Source organism: Paramormyrops kingsleyae, chromosome 5 (genome assembly GCF_048594095.1).
Source record: "Paramormyrops kingsleyae isolate MSU_618 chromosome 5, PKINGS_0.4, whole genome shotgun sequence".
NCBI classification, from domain to species: domain Eukaryota; kingdom Metazoa; phylum Chordata; class Actinopteri; order Osteoglossiformes; family Mormyridae; genus Paramormyrops; species Paramormyrops kingsleyae.
The window spans coordinates 586,900-605,165 of NC_132801.1; the positions used below are offsets into that span (position 1 = coordinate 586,900).

The following is an 18,266-nucleotide window of genomic DNA, read 5'->3' on the forward strand; positions in this document are numbered from 1 at the left end:
CACCTCAACGCATAGCGTGGGTTCTGGAACTAATCTCCTGGATAGGGGCTGGATGCTCTTTTCTTCTAGAGTTGTAGCAGGTGACCAATGCCAGGCTGGGGTGGGGCTACTGGTGTCCCCACAGCTCGGTGCTTTAACATACGAGTTTACCCCGAGAGGGCTATCTCCCTGCACCTTCGGGTCAGTGTGGCCTGGAAGGGGGTGATTGAGAGGAACGGACTCCCTGATCTGAACCCGAGTCATGTTCTGTTGTTGGACTTCTGTACAACGCATAGTTTGTCCATAACGAACACCATGTTCGAGCATAAGGGTGTCCATAAGTGGACATGGTACGAACATGCCCGGGGCTACAGGTCAATGATCGATTTTATAACCGTTTCATCTGATCTGTGGCCTTCTGTCCTGGACACTCCGGTGAAGAGAGGGGCAGAGATGTCAACTGATCACCACCTGGTAGTGAGTTGGCTCAGTTGGCAGGGGAGGAAGCTGGTCAGACCTGGCAGGCCCAAACGCATAGTGAGAGTCTGCTGGGAACGTCTGCCAGAGGCTCATGTTTGCCAGATCTTTAACTCGCACCTCTGGAAGAACTCCAACTGCATACCAGGGGAGGTTGGGGACATTGAGTCTGAATGGACACTGTTCCGAACCTCCATTGTGGAAGCAGCCGTACGGCGCTGTGGCTGCAGGGTGGTCGGAAACCCCCGTACCCGATGGTGGACACCAGAGCTGAGGGGGACTGTCAAGCTGAAGAAGGAGGCCTAGCGGGAATTAATAGCCTGGGGGTCTCCAGAGGCAGCTGACAGGTAGCAGCAAGCCAGGCGGAACACGGCTCGGGTAGTTGCGGAAGCAAAAACCTGGGCATGGGAGGAGTTTGCTCAGGTCATGGAAAGTGACTTTCGGTCAGCCTCAAAAAGGTTCTGGCAAACAATCCGGAGTATTGGGAAGGGGAAGCAGCTCCTGGTTCCTAATGTTCACAGTGGGGAGGGGGTGCTATTGACCTCACCTGGGGATATCACTCATAGGTGGAAGGAATACTTTGAGGATCTCCTCAACCCTGCCTCAGATCTATACGTACTGCCTTTGAGACATCTGAGGGCACAGGGCCTGAGGGGGCTAGGGTGGACATGCCCATCATTGGGGCTGAGATGGCCAGGGTGGTTAAATAGCTTCGTGATGGCCAGGACCTGGGGGTGGAAGAGATTCACCTTGAGTACCTCAAGGCTCTGGATGCTGTGGGGTTGTCATGGCTGACATGCCTTCTCAACAGCGTGTGGAGGTCAGGGACAGTGCCGCTGGATTGGCAGACCGGCGTGGTTGTTCCCTTATTTAAGAAAGGGGACTGGAGGGTGTGTTCCAACTATAGGGGGATCACACTTCTCAGCCTTTCTGGGAAAGTCTATTCTGGGGTACTGGAGAGGAGGGTGAGATCGATAGTAGAATCTTGGATTCAGGAGGAACAATGCAGTTTTTGTCCTGGCCTTGGAACACTGGACCAGCTTTATACCCTTGCGAGGGTACTGGAGGGCGCCTTGAAGTTTGCCTAGTCTACATGTGTTTTGTGGACTTGGAGAAGGCTTATGACCGGGTTGCCCAAGGTGTTCTGTGGGGGGTGCTTCGGAAGTATGGGGTTCGAGGTCCACTGCTGCGGGCGATTTGGTCCCTGTATAAACGCAGCAGAAGCTTGGTCCACATTGGTGGTAATAAATTGGACGTGTTCCCAGTTCGTGATGGGCTCCGCCAAGGCTGCCCTTTGTCATCAGTATATTTATGGATAGGATTTCTAGGTGCGGCCAGGGTGTTGAGGGTGTCCAGTTTGGTGGCCTAAGGATTGCGTTGCTGCTTTTTGCAGATGATGTTTTCCTGTTTGCTCCATCTGCTGGGGACCTCCAGCGTGCTCTGGGGCGGTTCACAGCTGAGTGCAAAGCGGCAGGGATGAGGAATAGCACCTCCAAGTCCAAGACCATGGTTCTCAGCCAGAAATGTGTGGATTGCCCTATTCAGGTCAGGGAGGAGGTACTGCCTCAAGTGGAGGAATTCAAGTATCTCGAGGTCTCGTTCAGTAGTGAGGGTAGATGAGATCGAGAGCTGGACAGACGGATCGGCGTGGCATCTGCAGTTCTGCAGGCGCTTAACCGGTTAGTCGTGGCTAAGAAAGAACTGAGTTTGAAAGCAAAGCTCTGGATCTATTAGTCCATCTTTGTCCCTACCCTCACCTATGGTCATGAGCTGTGGGTAGTGACTGATAGAATGAGATTGCAGATTCAGGCGGCCGAAATGAGGTTTCTCCGCAGGGTGTCTGGGCTCTCCCTTAGAGATAGGGTGAGAAGTTCGGATATCCGAGAGAGTCTCAGAGTAGAACAGCTGCTTCTCCACGTAGAAAGGAGCCAGTTTGTGGTTTGGACACCTGGCATGGACGCCTCCTGAATGGCTACCCAGAGAGGTTTTCCGTGCATGTCCTACAGGGAGGAAGCCCTGGGGCAGACCCAGGACATGCTGGAGGGAGTATATCTGCCTGGGAACGCCTCGGCATCCTTTCTGAAGAGCTGGTAAAGGTGGCTGGGGAGAGGGAGGTCTGGGTGTCTCTCCTGAAGTTGCTACCACCGCGACCCAAACCCCGGACAAGCGGATGGGAATGGATGGATGGATAGATAAGATGCTTACTGAGTTGCAGTATTAGACGCACACATAAATGAAGTAAAAATTACACTTTTTGGTTTAACCAAATAAAAGAACCAAATAAAATCAACCTGTACCAGCCACTTGCATATGCTGTGGCGCAAGCCCTGTATAGGCTTGATGCAGAAGTAAGACTAACATCACAAGTCAACTGAACTACAGAAGTAGTTGACTAATCACATCTTGTGTTTACACGTAGTCAGCCAACAGATTTCAGCTATATTGTTGCAGACAGACAGCAACAAATATGTATGATTTTAGGGTTTACAAAAGGTTTTGATTGTTAATCTGCTAATGAAAAGCAGATTAGCAGAACCCTGCCAGCTATTGCTGGTAACACTATGAAAGGAAATCATACTGGGACCACTTAGTATGGAGAAGAATTCACAGTTCCTCAAAAGGAACTAGCAGATGCAAGGGGCATTTAAATGGTTGCGGTGGGTAAATGAGGAGCAGGTGTCTTCAATAATCTAGGGAAGATGATCACAGGTTGCTTGGATGATCCAAGCTGGTATGTGTGAATTTTAGGACTTGATGTGGCAATGTGGTTGTCTACAGGTGTGAAGATGGACATGACAGCTCCAGTCCTGGTGAAAATTCCAGAGGACAGGAAGATGTGGGAGCCTGCGATCTACACTCTGAGTTTTCTTTTACCATCAGAATATCAGGATAACCCACCAAATCCCACAAATGAGAAGGTCAGCTTCGGTCAGGGTTACTGTTATAAATCCATCTCTCTAAAAACCTGGATCTATTACCCTGATATACAGTATTAGTTTTCCAGAGTCCAGAAGAAGCATATTGACCTGTACTTGTATAGTTTAGAGTACTTACTTTGCATTACAGAGTACATACTTTACATGTGCTCCTATCATATACTAGCTTGATATTTCCTGTGCTTTTCCTGTAGCTGTACTTCACGGATATGCCAGACATGAAAGTGTATGTGCGGAGCTATGGTGGCTGGATGCTCTCCCTGACCTCTAAGCTGCACTCACATATTCTGATCAGAGCATTGGACCGTGCACACGCTCCATACAATACCTCCTTCCACTACAGCCTCAGCTATGACAGGTATTGTGTGCATAACAGCTCCTTCCACTATAGCCTCAGTGGGCCAACAAAGAAAGTCCAAAATAACAAAGTGCTAAATTATAAAGTAAAACTGTGTATAGTCCAGGCACTGTAAACATAACGCCTCCTTCTGCTACGGCCTCGGCTAAGACAGGCACTGTAAGCATAAAGCCTCCTTCTGCTACGGCCTCGGCTAAGACAGGTAGGCTACTGTAAGCATAACGCCTCCTTCTGCTATGGCCTCGGCTAAGACAGGTACTGTAAGCATAACGCCTCCTTCTGCTACGGCCTCGGCTAAGACAGGTACTGTAAGCATAACGCCTCCTTCTGCTACGGCCTCGGCTAAGACAGGCACTGTAAGCATAACGCCTCCTTCTGCTACGGCCTCGGCTAAGACAGGTACTGTAAGCATAACGCCTCCTTCTGCTACGGCCTCGGCTAAGACAGGTACCGTAAGCATAACGCCTCCTTCTGCTACGGCCTCGGCTAAGACAGGTACTGTAAGCATAACGCCTCCTTCTGCTACGGCCTCGGCTAAGACAGGTACTGTAAGCATAACGCCTCCTTCTGCTACGGCCTCGGCTAAGACAGGCACTGTAAGCATAACGCCTCCTACTACGACCTCGGCTAAGACAGGTACTATAAGCATAACACCTCCTACTACGGCCTCGGCTATGACAGGTACTGTGAGCATAACACCTCCTGCTACGGCCTCGGCTAAGACAGGTACTGTGAGCATAACGCCTCCTTCTACTACAGCCTCAGCTAAGACAGGTACTGTGAGCATAACGCCTCCTTCTACTACAGCCTCAGCTAAGACAGGTACTGTAAGCATAACGCCTCCTTCTGCTACGGCCTCGGCTAAGACAGGCACTGTAAGCATAACGCCTCCTACTACGGCCTCGGCTAAGACAGGTACTATAAGCATAACACCTCCTACTACGGCCTCGGCTATGACAGGTACTGTGAGCATAACACCTCCTGCTACGGCCTCGGCTAAGACAGGTACTGTAAACATAACGCCTCCTTCTGCTACGGCCTCGGCTAAGACAGGCACTGTAAGCATAACGCCTCCTACTACGGCCTCGGCTAAGACAGGTACAATAAGCATAACACCTCCTACTACGGCCTCGGCTATGACAGGTACTGTAAGCATAACACCTCCTGCTACGACCTCGGCTAAGACAGGTACTGTGAGCATAACGCCTCCTTCTACTACAGCCTCAGCTAAGACAGGTACTGTGAGCATAACGCCTCCTTCTGCTACGGCCTCGGCTAAGACAGGTACTGTGAGCATAACGCCTCCTTCTGCTACGGCCTCGGCTAAGACAGGTACTGTGAGCATAACGCCTCCTTCTGCTACGGCCTCGGCTAAGACAGGCACTGTAAGCATAACGCCTTCTGCTACGGCCTCGGCTAAGACAGGCACTGTAAGCATAACCCCTCCTACTACGGCCTCGGCTAAGACAGGTACTATAAGCATAACACCTCCTCCTACTATGGCCTCGGCTATGACAGGTACTGTGAGCATAACACCTCCTGCTATGGCCTCGGCTAAGACAGGTACTGTGAGCATAATGCCTCCTTCTACTACAGCCTCGGCTAAGACAGGTACTGTAAGCACAACGCGTCCTTCTGCTACGGCCTCGGCTAAGACACGCACTGTAAGCATAACGCCTCCTTCTGCTACGGCCTCGGCTAAGACAGGCACTGTAAGCATAACGCCTCCTTCTGCTACGGCCTCGGCTAAGACAGGTACTGTAAGCATAACGCCTCCTTCTGCTACGGCCTCGGATAAGACAGGTACTGTAAGCATAACGCCTCCTTCTGCTACGGCCTCGGCTAAGACAGGTACTGTAAGCATAACGCTTCCTTCTGCTACGGCCTCGGCTAAGACAGGCACTGTAAGCATAACGCCTCCTTCTGCTACGGCCTTGGCTAAGACAGGTACTGTAAGCATAACGCCTCCTTCTGCTACGGCCTCGGATAAGACAGGTACTGTAAGCATAACGCCTCCTTCTGCTACGGCCTCGGCTAAGACAGGTACTGTAAGCATAACGCCTCCTTCTGCTACGGCCTTGGCTAAGACAGGTACTGTAAGCATAACGCCTCCTTCCAGTATTGCCTCGGCTGTGACAGGTACAATATAACAGCTTCTTATGCTATGGTCAAGGTTATGAACCTCAGAACAAATTTGTTTCTATGTAAGTGATTAAAAGTATGAAAAAGATCAAGGGAATAGTGCCAATGAAGCAAAGAACTGCATAGTAACAGACGGGGCGTGTGGATTTTTGTGTTTTACAGTCCCATGAAGCTTCTCAATAGACACAATGAGGTGTGGTATGTTGCTGAAGGGGAGCCAGTTTGCACCGTCCCTCAAAACCCCCCCACGGGCAGCCCTAAACCTCAGCTTTGATCCTTTGTATATCAAGGTATGATGGGATGTGTTTCATTTGGGGGTACATGTACATGAGAGTTGGTAGAGGGAAGCCAGGTGGAGAGTGCAAAGTGGGTGGGGATTTGGGAGAGTGGAGTATGGGTAGGACTTTGAGAAGTGGAGGATAGAGTGGAGAATGGAGAGATGGTGGGAGGTCAGCAAAGAGAGGGGGATGGAAGAACGTGCATTTTAAAGCACAAGATTCACAGATTAGGCTAAAGGAGCATTAACTTGATCACCTTGGTAATGAGATCAGAAGAAGGATAAAAGAGAAATACATGAAAGAGTAAATTAATAAATGAAGGATAAACAGGAGGAAGCAAAAGAAAATTCTCAAACGATTTAAATGAAACATATGAATATTCAGTTTAATGACATGTTCAACGTTTATTTGCTGGTGTGCTTTGTGTGTATCCAGTGCTGAGCTATGGTAACTACTCATTGCCCAAATGTCCTCAGTGAATTCCCAACACCGTGTACTGTAATTACAGTAAGTAAAATCATGTTGCATTTCCCAGACCTGTTCTCCTTATCCAGAAGAAGATGCCAAAAGAAAATTCTGCTTTCCCTTAGTGAGAGAGAGGAGCTGGGAAGAGCTGGATTTGACCTGACTGGAACCTGCCTTGCTCTGAGGTGCTCTCCACATCCAGACCTGATCTCCTTCTTCTTCCCGTCTTTTCCCTCATACATACGTCTTCATAAAATGCTATAAAAAGTGATGTAGCCAGCCTGTATTCCCCATTACAACCACATAAATCCCCCAGTTCTCAGATCTTACATGTCATGCTTCAAATAAATATAAGAAACATTATGACTCTAAAGAATTCTGGTAAAAACACTTCCATTAAGATCTGTATGGTTATGTTCTCAGACGGACTAATACAGTGTCTTTATAAAATAGATTGGTTTGGCTTTGTGTAAAAGGTGAGTTGGCAAAGGACTGCACTCCCAGGAGTCTGAGCTATGTCAGGATTCTTTTGATTTGAAGAGTAAATAGCTTGATAAATGTCTGTAATTCTCTACAGTCTTAGTCATTTTCATAGGTTCAGGTCTGTGCCTTGAAAGTGTTCTTCAATCCTGGCGCTCAATGCACAGTGTATGCAGGCTTTTGAGCTCATACATTAATTTGATTTATCTGTTCATTGAATGAATGTAACAATTAAAATTACACATCAACAAATATGCTGATTTATTTGGTATGGGGTGTGGCTCTGTGGGTTCTGTCACTGATTTCATTCTGCTGGTTAGCAAGGTAGTCAAATCACCATTGGGCCCTTGACCAAGGACCTTAAATAAATCCAAATAAATGACTGCCTCTGCACTCTAACCCCAATCTTTACTGCACCTGTGTATGTGTGTCAAATAGTAGAGGAATATAGGAAGTCTGCAAACTCCCTTATGAAAGAACTATATCAACCTAGAGGTCTGTAAACAATAAGGGTGATGCATTAAGACAACAGCATTAAGGACCAGGGTTTCACATGCATTAAATCTGTCAACCGATTTTGTCAGAGATTCCTAGATTCCACTGAAATACTGCAACAATTCCACCACCTAGTCAATTAGAACAATTACTCTAGTCCAAGGGTCACCAACCTTTTTGAAACTGAAAGCTACTTCACGGGTACTGAGCCATACGAAGGGCTATCAGTTTTAAATGCCCTCCTAAACTTTTCTAAACTTCATGTATAATAAACATGCTTCAAATGCCTTTTTTTATTTTAATTTTTTTTTTTTATTAGAATTTTTCATTTTCAAATCTATATAAATGCAAGTGTGATTAAAGAAGAATAGCAACAGAATAAAATTCAATTTTAGACACTGCTCACTGGTGAGTTGTGCTATTTTTAGAACAGGTCTGCGGGCAACTCATATGGTCCTTGGGGGCATCCTGGGGCCATGCTCTAGTTCAGGGTTCTTCAACTCTGGACCTCGATTCCAAATCCAGGCCGTGTTTTCAATTCTCCCAGGTAGTTAGTTTAATAATTACTGATTCTGATTGGTCAGAGGCTTCACACCTGACTGACAAGTAAAGGAAGGCTGGAAAACCAGCAGGCTCAGACCTCGAGGACCGTGAGTTGAATAACCCTGCTCTAGTTGGTGACCCATGCTCTAGTTGGTGACCCATGGTCTAGTTGGTGACCCATGCTCTAGTTGGTGACCCATTATCTAGTTGGTCACCCATGCTTTAGTTGGTGACCCATGCTCTAGTCGGTGACCCATGCTCTAGTCCCTACCTTGGTGGGGACTCTAGCCCTCCCCGTAGGGACTTTTGCACTACCTCACCTTAGGCACTCCAGTCCTCACCTCACAGGGATCTCTAGCCCACACCTCATCATAGGGATTTTTGCACTACCTCACCTTAGGGACTCTAGCCTCTGCCTCACAGGGATCTCTAGTCCTTACCTCACCTTAGGGACTCTAGCTTTTACCTCACCATAGGGACTCACAACCCCCCCTGTTCTCTAAAATAAATGAATAAAATAACTGATTAAAATACATACACTATATTGCTAAAACTGTTCAGGTGTTCCAATCATTTAATTCAGGTGTTCCAATCATTTCTATAGCACATGCTGAGGTGCGTAGTGTGCAGAAGTCACCAACTGTCTGCAGGGTCCATAGCTATAGGCCTCCAAACTTTGTGTGGCCTTCAGATTAGCTCAAGAACAGTGTATAGAGAACTTCATGGAATGGGTTTCCATGGCCGAACAGCTGCATCCAAGCCTTATATCACCAAGTGCAATTCAAAGCGTCAGATGCAGTGGTGCAAAGCACACTGCCACTGGACTGTAGATCAGTGGAGATGTCTGGAGTGACGAATTTCTCTGTCTGGAAATCTGATGGATGAGTCTGGGTTTGGCGGTTGCCAGGAGAATGGTACTTGCCTGATTCCATTGTGCCAAGTGTAAACTTTAGTGGAGGGGTGATTATGGTGTGGGGTTGTTTTTCAGGGGTTGGGCTTGGCCCCTTAGTTCCAGTGAAAGGAACTGTTAGTGCTGCAGCATTCGCAGCCATTTTGTACAGTTTCATGCTCCCAACTTTGTGGGAACAGTTTGGGCACCTTCCTGTTCCAACATGACTGCTCACCAGTGCACAAAGCAAGGTAAGGGCATGGATGAGCGAGTCTGGAAGAACTTGACTGGCCTGTACAGAGCCCTGACCTCAACCTGATAGAACACCTTTGGGATGAATTAGAGCAGAGACTGTGAACCAGGCCTTCTCATCCAACATCAGTGCCTGACCTCACAAATGCTCTCCTGGACGAATGGTCAAAAATTCCCCTAAACACACTCCTAAACCTTGTGGACAGCCTCCCCAGAAGAGTTGAAGCTGCTATAGCTGCAAAGGATGGGCCTACTCCATATTAAAACCTATATACAGTGGTACCTCGGTTCTCGAACTCATTAGAAGTCGAATTTCATAAAAGTCAAACCAACCAGTTCGAAAAAAAATGACCTAGAACTCGATTTGAATCTCAGAAGTCGAACCGTGAACACCGACCTAAGATGACTTGTACCTATAGGGAAATGAGTCACGCAGCACGTCTCTCAGTGGAAACAAAGGGTAAAGCTTCAGTCTCAGCCTCGCATTCGCTGTGATAGCATCGGGCATGTTTACACTAACTGAATGCATATATTTAGACAGTAAAAATACATTTAGACAATGGTAGACAGTAACAGTAATTATTATTATATAATACATTTAAAAATAAAGATTTCTTATTATTTGAATATTAATAATAAAGCATTAATACATTTAATTATAATAATATTGCCGTGCCAAGCGCGGGGATGGAACGTAGACAAAGGCACAGACGTCAGGGTATCGGGGAATACGGGGTTTAATTACAGGTAAGGCAGGCAAAACGCAGACGGACAATACAATGACCGGACTGGGGAAACAAACTGAAACGCGGACTAAATACAGAGGACTAATGACAACAACCAGAAACAGCTGATCACACGGGGATTCCACACGGGGTTAACGAGGGGGCGTGGCACACGGAAGGAGCAGACGATCGGAGCAGGACACATTGTATTTTTTTAACCTTACACATTGTTTGGATGCATTTATTTTCTTACTTTACAAATTACTGTTTTGATAAATGTGCTTAGATGTGTTTAGTAGAGTATATGCTCTTCATCCTGTTCATTTTGTGTTAAAATGTAAAAAATAAACACATTTAGGTGTAATTTCTGGGGGCCGGGAACCAATTAATTGATTTTCCATTATTTCTTATGGAGAAAATTCTATCAGAACTTGAACTGTTTAGGATTCGATCCGGAGTTCTGAACGGATTAAGTTCAAGTTCTGAGGTACCACTGAATTAAGAATGGGATGTCATTAAAGTTCATGTGTGTGTAGAGGCAGGCGTCCCAATACTTTTGCCAGTATAGTGTATATGTAATGAATTTCTAAGAGATCCATTCCCAATTAACATAAATAGATACAGAGAATTGACCTGTCTAGCTATAGAAAATGAAAATTACATTCCCAATATGCCATGACATTGTAAGAACTTGAGTGATAAGTATGACAGTAAATTATTATTATTATAGCATGTTTTCTACTATGGATATGGGATTTACCTCCAGGTATAGTAAGGGTTTGGCTCAGATACTCTGTCTAACCACTTATCCTGGACAGGTTTGGTGGTGTCCTGCAACCTATCCCAGACAGCAGAGTGCATGGCAGGGGTACATCCTACACGGGATGTGAGTGAGAATTAGGCAGCAAAACTCATTACACTTTTATTTACAAATGTACAGAAAGCACAAAGACATACACTCACCTAAAGGATTATTAGGAACACCATACTAATACGGTGTTTGACCCCCTTTCGCCTTCAGAACTGCCTTAATTCTACGTGGCATTGATTCAACAAGGTGCTGAAAGCATTCTTTAGAAATGTTGGCCCATATTGATAGGATAGCATCTTGCAGTTGATGGAGATTTGTGGGATGCACATCCAGGGCACGAAGCTCCCGTTCCACCACATCCCAAAGATGCTCTATTGGGTTGAGATCTGGTGACTGTGGGGGCCATTGTAGTACAGTGAACTCATTGTCATGTTCAAGAAACCAATTTGAAATGATTCGAACTTTGTGACATGGTGCATTATCCTGCTGGAAGTAGCCATCAGAGGATGGGTACATGGTGGTCATAAAGGGATGGACATGGTCAGAAACAATGCTCAGGTAGGCCGTGGCATTTAAACGATGCCCAATTGGCACTAAGGGGCCTAAAGTGTGCCAAGAAAACATCCCCCACACCATTACACCACCACCACCAGCCTGCACAGTGGTAACAAGGCATGATGGATCCATGTTCTCATTCTGTTTACGGCAAATTCTGACTCTACCATTTGAATGTCTCAACAGAAATCCAGACTCATCAGACCAGGCAACATTTTTCCAGTCTTCAACTGTCCAATTTTGGTGAGCTCATGAAAATTGTAGCCTCTTTTTCCTATTTGTAGTGGAGATGAGTGGTACCCGGTGGGGTCTTCTGCTGTTGTAGCCCATCCGCCTCAAGGTTGTGCATGTTGTGGATTCACAAATGCTTTGCTGCATACCTCGGTTGTAACGAGTGGTTATTACAGTCAAAGTTGCTCTTCTATCAGCTTGAATCAGTCTGCCCATTCTCCTCTGACCTCTAGCATCAACAAGGCATTTTCGCCCACAGGACTGCTGCATACTGGATGTTTTTCCCTTTGCACACCATTCTTTGTAAACCCTAGAAATGGTTGTGCGTGAAAATCCCAGTAACTGAGCAGATTGTGAAATACTCAGACCGGCCCGTCTGGCACCAACAACCATGCCACGCTCAAAATTGCTTAAATCACCTTTCTTTCCCATTCTGACATTCAGTTTGGAGTTCAGGAGATTGTCTTGACCAGGACCACACCCCTAAATGCATTAAAGCAACTGCCATGTGATTGGTTGATTAGATAATTGCATTAATGAGAAATTGAACAGGTGTTCCTAATAATCCTTTAGGTGAGTGTACATGCCACTAGCAGAATGTGCTCAGTTCTTTGAACCAAGTTCAAGCTGTTTTCAGCACACAGTGGAGACGTGACAGGGCAAGAAAGCCGAAGCTGGTGAGAGCATTTGAATTTTGTTATTCCCGAGGTTCTCATTTTAACCCAAATAACTCAACTGGTGAAAACTGACATTTGTCAGAAATTAAAAACCACCAACTTTTAAAAGATTTATGAGTATGTCTCCAAAATGTCTGTTTTTCAGACATTTTGTTATCATATTTATGGGAATGTTTTTGCAACATTTAGGTAACACAGCTGTAAGAAACAGAAGGAACTAAAGGTTTTTGGAGCATTCCTGCAGAGGCAGGCAAAGAGACTGATCAGACCTGCAGGGGCAGGCAAAGAGCAAACAATGTCATGTCTGGTTCCTGATGTTGAAATGAAACCTGCTTTATTTGAGACTACAGCACTAAGAAGACCTCGTGGTCAGATTTTTGCAGTCATTGGAACTGAATTTGTCCTTACACGCACAGTCCATGCTAACTTTCTTATTCACCAGTCAGTTTCATACATAGTTTAAAATCAAGACAATAAGTATTTAAATTAACTACATACATATGTGTATATACATTGTATACACCACAATCACCATCTTTGGAAAAAATATTTACAGAAGACTACTGTACACACACACACACACACACACACACCCTTTACATTTTAAGGTTCAGTTACAGACAGTTTGGAATTCTGTTTCATAGGTATGTTTAATCAAAAGATCAGTTCAAATTCAAAAATGAACATAAGTCATATAAAATGCCTTAGGTTGAATAGGCTAGTGAGAAGTAAGCGAAGAGCTGCCTTACGTCCAGCCTGGAGAAAACACCATGAAAGGGACAACAGCAATGTTCAAGTATTTGCATCCAGACCAGCAGTTTTTGGGGAATAATCCAAGTTACTTTCACTCTCCTGATTACCAAGGCCCACAAAGTTTTCACCTATTTAAAAAAATGCACCAGTACGCAGACAGGAGAGAGCAAAGGTCAATCCAGCAGAGGCTTATTTGGGTGTTCCTGGCTTCTTGGGCGTACTGGGCCTTTTACTCTGCCATGGGTTAGGGTCAGGGTCAGTCCAGCAGAGGCTTATTTGGGTGTTCCTGGCTTCTTGGGCATACTGGGCCTTTTACTCTGCCATGGGTTAGGGTCAGGGTCAGTCCAGCAGAGGCTTATTTGGGTGTTCCTGGCTTCTTGGGCGTGCTGGGCCTTTTACACTGCCATGGGTTAGGGTCAGGGTCAGTCCAGCAGAGGCTTATTTGGGTGTTCCTGGCTTCTGGGCGTGCTGGGCCTTTTATTCTGCCATGGGTTAGGGTCAGGGTCAGTCCAGCAGAGGCTTATTTGGGTGTTCCTGGCTTCTTGGGCGTACTGGGCCTTTTACTCTGCCATGGGTTAGGGTCAGGGTCAGTCCAGCAGAGGCTTATTTGGGTGTTCCTGGCTTCTGGGCGTGCTGGGCCTTTTATTCTGCCATGGGTTAGGGTCAGGGTCAGTCCAGCAGAGGCTTATTTGGGTGTTCCTGGCTTCTGGGCGTGCTGGGCCTTTTACTCTGCCATGGGTTAGGGTCAGGGTAAGTCCAGCAGAGGCTTATTTGGGTGTTCCTGGCTTCTTGGGCGTGCTGGGCCTTTTACACTGCCATGGGTTAGGGTCAGGGTCAGTCCAGCAGAGGCTTATTTGGGTGTTCCTGGCTTCTGGGCGTGCTGGGCCTTTTACTCTGCCATGGGTTAGGGTCAGGGTCAGTCCAGCAGAGGCTTATTTGGGTGTTCCTGGCTTCTGGGCGTGCTGGGCCTTTTACTCTGCCATGGGTTAGGGTCAGGGTCAGTCCAGCAGAGGCTTATTTGGGTGTTCCTGGCTTCTTGGGCGTGCTGGGCCTTTTACTCTGCCACAGGTGTGCCGGGATGGTGAAAGCATCCACACTCATAGACAGAGTTTTGGATGGGATGGTGGTAAACTGCTTGCGATCTGAATTGTACTTGTAGATGGCATCCACTGTAGACAATACCACCAGCCGTGGCCCAATGCCAGCCAGGCGTACCAGTTCTTCTGAGTCTGGGTTCAGGGTGTACACAGCCCGGAACTGGCAGCTGGAGTCCCGAAACAGGATCAGGAAGTGGTTTGCTGAGCTCTTTTCCATTTCCTAAAAAGTAAAAAGAGCAACAACAGTGTTGGGGATCTTCTGATTCCTTATGGATATTGTAAATCACCCCACACACCCACACACACACACACAACTCATACTCACTTCCACAATCTTGTTCTTCTGTGGCTCGTTGACCTTTCCAGCCAGGCAGCAGTGAGAGAGAGCGTTGTGGATGATGAACTTATTGGACTTGAAGCTTGGCTCCTTGTACAGCTTGGGACCTGTAAGATACACCCATGGTGAACTGACATACATAAAACCCAGCACTGAAATGAGCTGTCAAAGACAATCAAATGCTACTATACTTATATTTCCTTGAATAACCGAACTATGGTCTGATCCAGGACTGAAGTTCAGTGTGACATAGATAACAATGTGAGATTTTTCTTTATATGAAGAGACTTGTTTGCATCTGTTTTCCTATTCATATGAGGACAAATATCACTCACAAAAAACTGAAAATGACAAAAACGCCAAAAGGTTTCAATAGGAGCCAATTGATCTTCATTTATTTTTGAACTTGGTTAGTTTGAGATAAGGGTTTATTAACTGGAAAAAAAACTACAATTAATAGAAATTTTCCAATAAAAGTGTGCATGTACCAGTGTATTCTGGGATGGAGGCTGGAGAGGACGCCATTGAGCCATTTTCCCAGTCCTTCTCTCCATTCTGATTGGCCAGTCGACTTGGTGACATTAGTCTTGCAGGGGAATGAGGCTGACTAAGAGGACAGACATTGTGTGGCAAGGTGAACAAAGAGCCTCAAAAAAAGGAGTGTAAAGAGATAGAGAGGCGGCCATGATGGTCTTACCTGGGTGATTTCCTCACCGCTGGGGAGCTAATACCATTTCCAGAGTCATTGGCTATAGAGGACAGATTTTGGCTGGAATGGGAGTAAACCTTATTGAGCTGTGAACCTGGAATCATATAGTTGACAAAAGAAAAGGGCTTGTGAGGTATTTCAGCTGTTTTGGTTCATTCGGAGACTCAATGGACATGTTTCATTGACTCTCTGGGTCAAGTCCCAGCACTGACCCTGCTGTTGTAGTTTGTGCAGTCCAAACTGAACTTTAAAAATCCAGAACTCACTTCAATGAAGAAAAAGTAATTGTGTAAATAAATACTTATATTAACATAGCATGTCCACACCTCATATCTTGCATGGTTCAGCTAACTATAAGCAGTGTCTTCACTGGGCACATGAAAGTAACAGAAGCTTGTGGGGACAGTTAGACAGGGTCAGCAAGTTAAGCTCAGTAAGGACACTGCGGGGGGCAGTATTCATTACCAAGAAAGCCCTTAGCTGGACTGCGGGACAGACCCGAGTCATCCCGGAATTCTGTTTTGGGCCGCTGCTTTTTGATGGCACGCGTGCTGGTGGCCTTGCTTCGCAGCACTTTGTCGAGCTCCTCCATAAGCTTCAGTTGCTGCCGCCGCTGGTATTCCTGCCGGGTGAAGTCCCCACGCCGTGGTGGGGGGCAAGAGGCAGGCACAGGTCTCTCCTCCATCCGACAGGATTTAGGATCCTCCAGTGAGGCAAGTCTGCTGGTAGTCCTGAGTGAAGAGCAGTGTTAGGGTTAGGGTCAGAGTTAGTGCTGGTAGCCCTATGCTGCTTTTCCTGTTTATCCACTATATTCCTTAGAATATGTGTCAGTGTCACCTGTCTTCTCTCTCCAGCTCCTGCCGGTGCCTCTTCAACTCGTCTGCCCTCTTCTGCTGCATGTCTAACAGTGCTGCCCTCTGTTGGGTTTCACCCTCTAGCTGGGTCTCCTCCTCCTGCACACACACACACTGCCCCTCATCACACACAGAAAGGAACACTCGATGCGCATTTGTTTTTGTGCAGTGACCTCCTACCTTGAGGAACAATCCACTCCCCCCTTTCATCTCTGGCTCTGACTGACTACTCATGGAGCTAGAAGAAACACGGGGCCCTTCCTCCCCACCACGCTCTGGCAGGGAGGACATGGAGATCTCCATCAGGCTGCAGTGCTTGCTATTGTAGGCTCCCATGGTGTCACTGTCCATGGAACATTCGGAGGGGGCCCCAGAACTGCCAGTGCGTCCGGCTGGAAGCTCCTGACCCCCTGCAGGCAAAGCTGTACTGTCTTCCAGCTCAAGGCTAAATATTGTGTGATCCTCACTGGAGCCTGTCTCTGATGAGTTATCCCCCACCAGCGGGGGGGACGGTAGCTCACCAATGCTGAAGGATGAGCATGTCTGCACCTGACACTGGCTGGGTGACACCTTGCGGAGGTGCTGCAAACTATCTACATTCCTCTGGGGGGTGAGGACACGCGTCACAGGTGCAATCTTCAGCTCATGAGGCCGAGTCTGGTGCTGGTGCCCCGGACACTTAGGGGGTACAGATCGAGCCCGTCGGTGGGACGCCTGAGTGGGTTTTGGAGATGTGGAGGCACTTGGTGCCTTCCGAGAGGGTGAAGGTGACGCGGAAGGCGGATCACGGTGGGGAAGGGTGCGGCTGGCGGGGATGACCCAAGCCCGGGAGCAGGGTGAGCTCTGTCTGTTCATGAGCATCTTCTGCTGCTCAGAAAGTCGCTGCATGTCACTCTGCAGGGAGCTGAGGGTTGCACTCAGCTTGGACACCGCGTCACTGTAGTCTCCCAAGGGCACTGGTCCCACCAGCTTCTCTTCAGCCTTCTGCAAGTTTGTCCCTGTCTCCACGGAGAAGGTCACCTGTTTCTCCAGTTTGGGTGGTGTTGGTGGCTTGCTGGTCTCCTCCTTGCCCTTGTCTTGCAGCAGCTGTTCCTCTGGGGCTAGTCTGCTCAAACTTTCCTCTTTCCCAGAGGAGGTGCTGAGCTGACCTGCTACAGGCCCTCCTTCCTCCCCTGCTGCTTGCTGTTTCTGGAGCTGCATCAACGCACTGTTACCCAGGCGCTGCCGGTGCTTGGCGAAAATGGCCTCAATCCTCTGCTTCTGTGCTTCAATGGACTTGCGCTTTTCCTCAAGCTTTGCTCCCAGATCTGACATCTCCGAGGTGAGGGCTTGACTCCTGCTGGGACTTTCGTCTGATCTCTGGGCCCAGGAAGTCATCTGTAGGCTGGGGGTCTCTCCAGGTGGTGTGTCAGGGGCTAGTTTTTTCTTGCGCTCAGCAAAGCTGGTCATCCTTGTGCCATTATCTGACTGGAGCTTTCGCATTGAAACACTGGCAGGAGTTCCTGGGGTAGATCGTGCTTTCGGTGGGTATCTTGATGACTCTGATTCTATGCTAATGACACAGAGAACAGAGTCTTCCTTTCGAGACTTGCCCAAGCTGTGCTTATTGCGGCGCTCCTGAGTTTCACCACGTGGCCGGTACAGCATACTTGACTGTGATGGGGCGGAGCTGCTGAGACGGGCGGCACCCCCATGCTCATCAGGTGAATGCAGGTAGAACCCATCTGGAGCACCTTCTGGACAAAGCCGGCGTTCCAGCTTGCCTTGGCTGTGGAGGACCTGCAGGACCTCCTCCGTGGAGGACACATCCACGGGCCCGTTCTTGTGGCGGGTCCCTGGCCCCCCAGTCATAAGATGGCTGAGGTCCTCTGGAGGGGTGTAGGGCACGCGAGTCATTGCTGGCACTCCAGCTTTCAAGCTGTCAGAGCTCAATGACCGCATCATGGTTCCCACAGGGTTTCCCATGACAACATCAACGTCACTATCCAGGCCAAAAGGAATGCTGAACGACACAGCAGACAGTGGACGGCTGGAGATGACCATGGAGCGAATGAAAAAGGTGATACAAGGGATAGGTTAGTGTTAGGGTTAGGGTTAGCAATAAGAACCACTGATACTCAACACCTAAGAAAAAATGGAGCTCACCAGATCTGTTTCTTAGCCCAAGCTCTTCCAATACCCTCTAATGAGACATGGAGGTGCAGTGAGTCAGTGATACTGATT

At 47.5% G+C, this 18,266-nt stretch overlaps 2 protein-coding genes across 6 annotated transcripts in view; one reads left to right on the forward strand and one right to left on the reverse strand.

Moving 5' to 3' along the window:
* soul5l (heme-binding protein soul5, like) overlaps positions 1-7,834 on the forward strand; it is a 41,093-nt gene extending 33,259 nt beyond the window's left edge. The window contains exons 5-8 of one of the 2 annotated variants that reach the window (XM_023795661.2): positions 3,235-3,374; positions 3,587-3,750; positions 6,055-6,182; positions 6,761-7,834. In XM_023795661.2, coding sequence (XP_023651429.1) covers positions 3,235-3,374; positions 3,587-3,750; positions 6,055-6,166 — 416 coding nt within the window. In that variant the 3' untranslated portion in view covers positions 6,167-6,182; positions 6,761-7,834. Of the gene's footprint in view, positions 1-3,234; positions 3,375-3,586; positions 3,751-6,054; positions 6,183-6,705 lie in introns of both variants that reach the window. The other variant, XM_023795660.2, reaches the window with a different exon arrangement.
* Positions 7,835-11,973: 4,139 nt separating this feature from the next.
* LOC111835402 (calmodulin-regulated spectrin-associated protein 3) overlaps positions 11,974-18,266 on the reverse strand; it is a 31,381-nt gene continuing 25,088 nt past the window's right edge. For 2 of the 4 annotated variants that reach the window (XM_072711776.1, XM_023795669.2), the window contains 8 exons: positions 18,189-18,225; positions 16,224-18,072; positions 16,027-16,142; positions 15,655-15,920; positions 15,178-15,283; positions 14,969-15,087; positions 14,469-14,587; positions 11,974-14,363 (listed from right to left, as the gene is read on the reverse strand). In XM_072711776.1, the coding sequence (XP_072567877.1) occupies positions 14,061-14,363; positions 14,469-14,587; positions 14,969-15,087; positions 15,178-15,283; positions 15,655-15,920; positions 16,027-16,142; positions 16,224-18,072; positions 18,189-18,225 (2,915 nt within the window). In that variant the 3' untranslated portion in view covers positions 11,974-14,060. Of the gene's footprint in view, positions 14,364-14,468; positions 14,588-14,968; positions 15,088-15,177; positions 15,284-15,654; positions 15,921-16,026; positions 18,073-18,188; positions 18,226-18,266 lie in introns of all 4 variants that reach the window. The other 2 variants (XM_072711775.1, XR_011991646.1) reach the window with 2 other exon arrangements.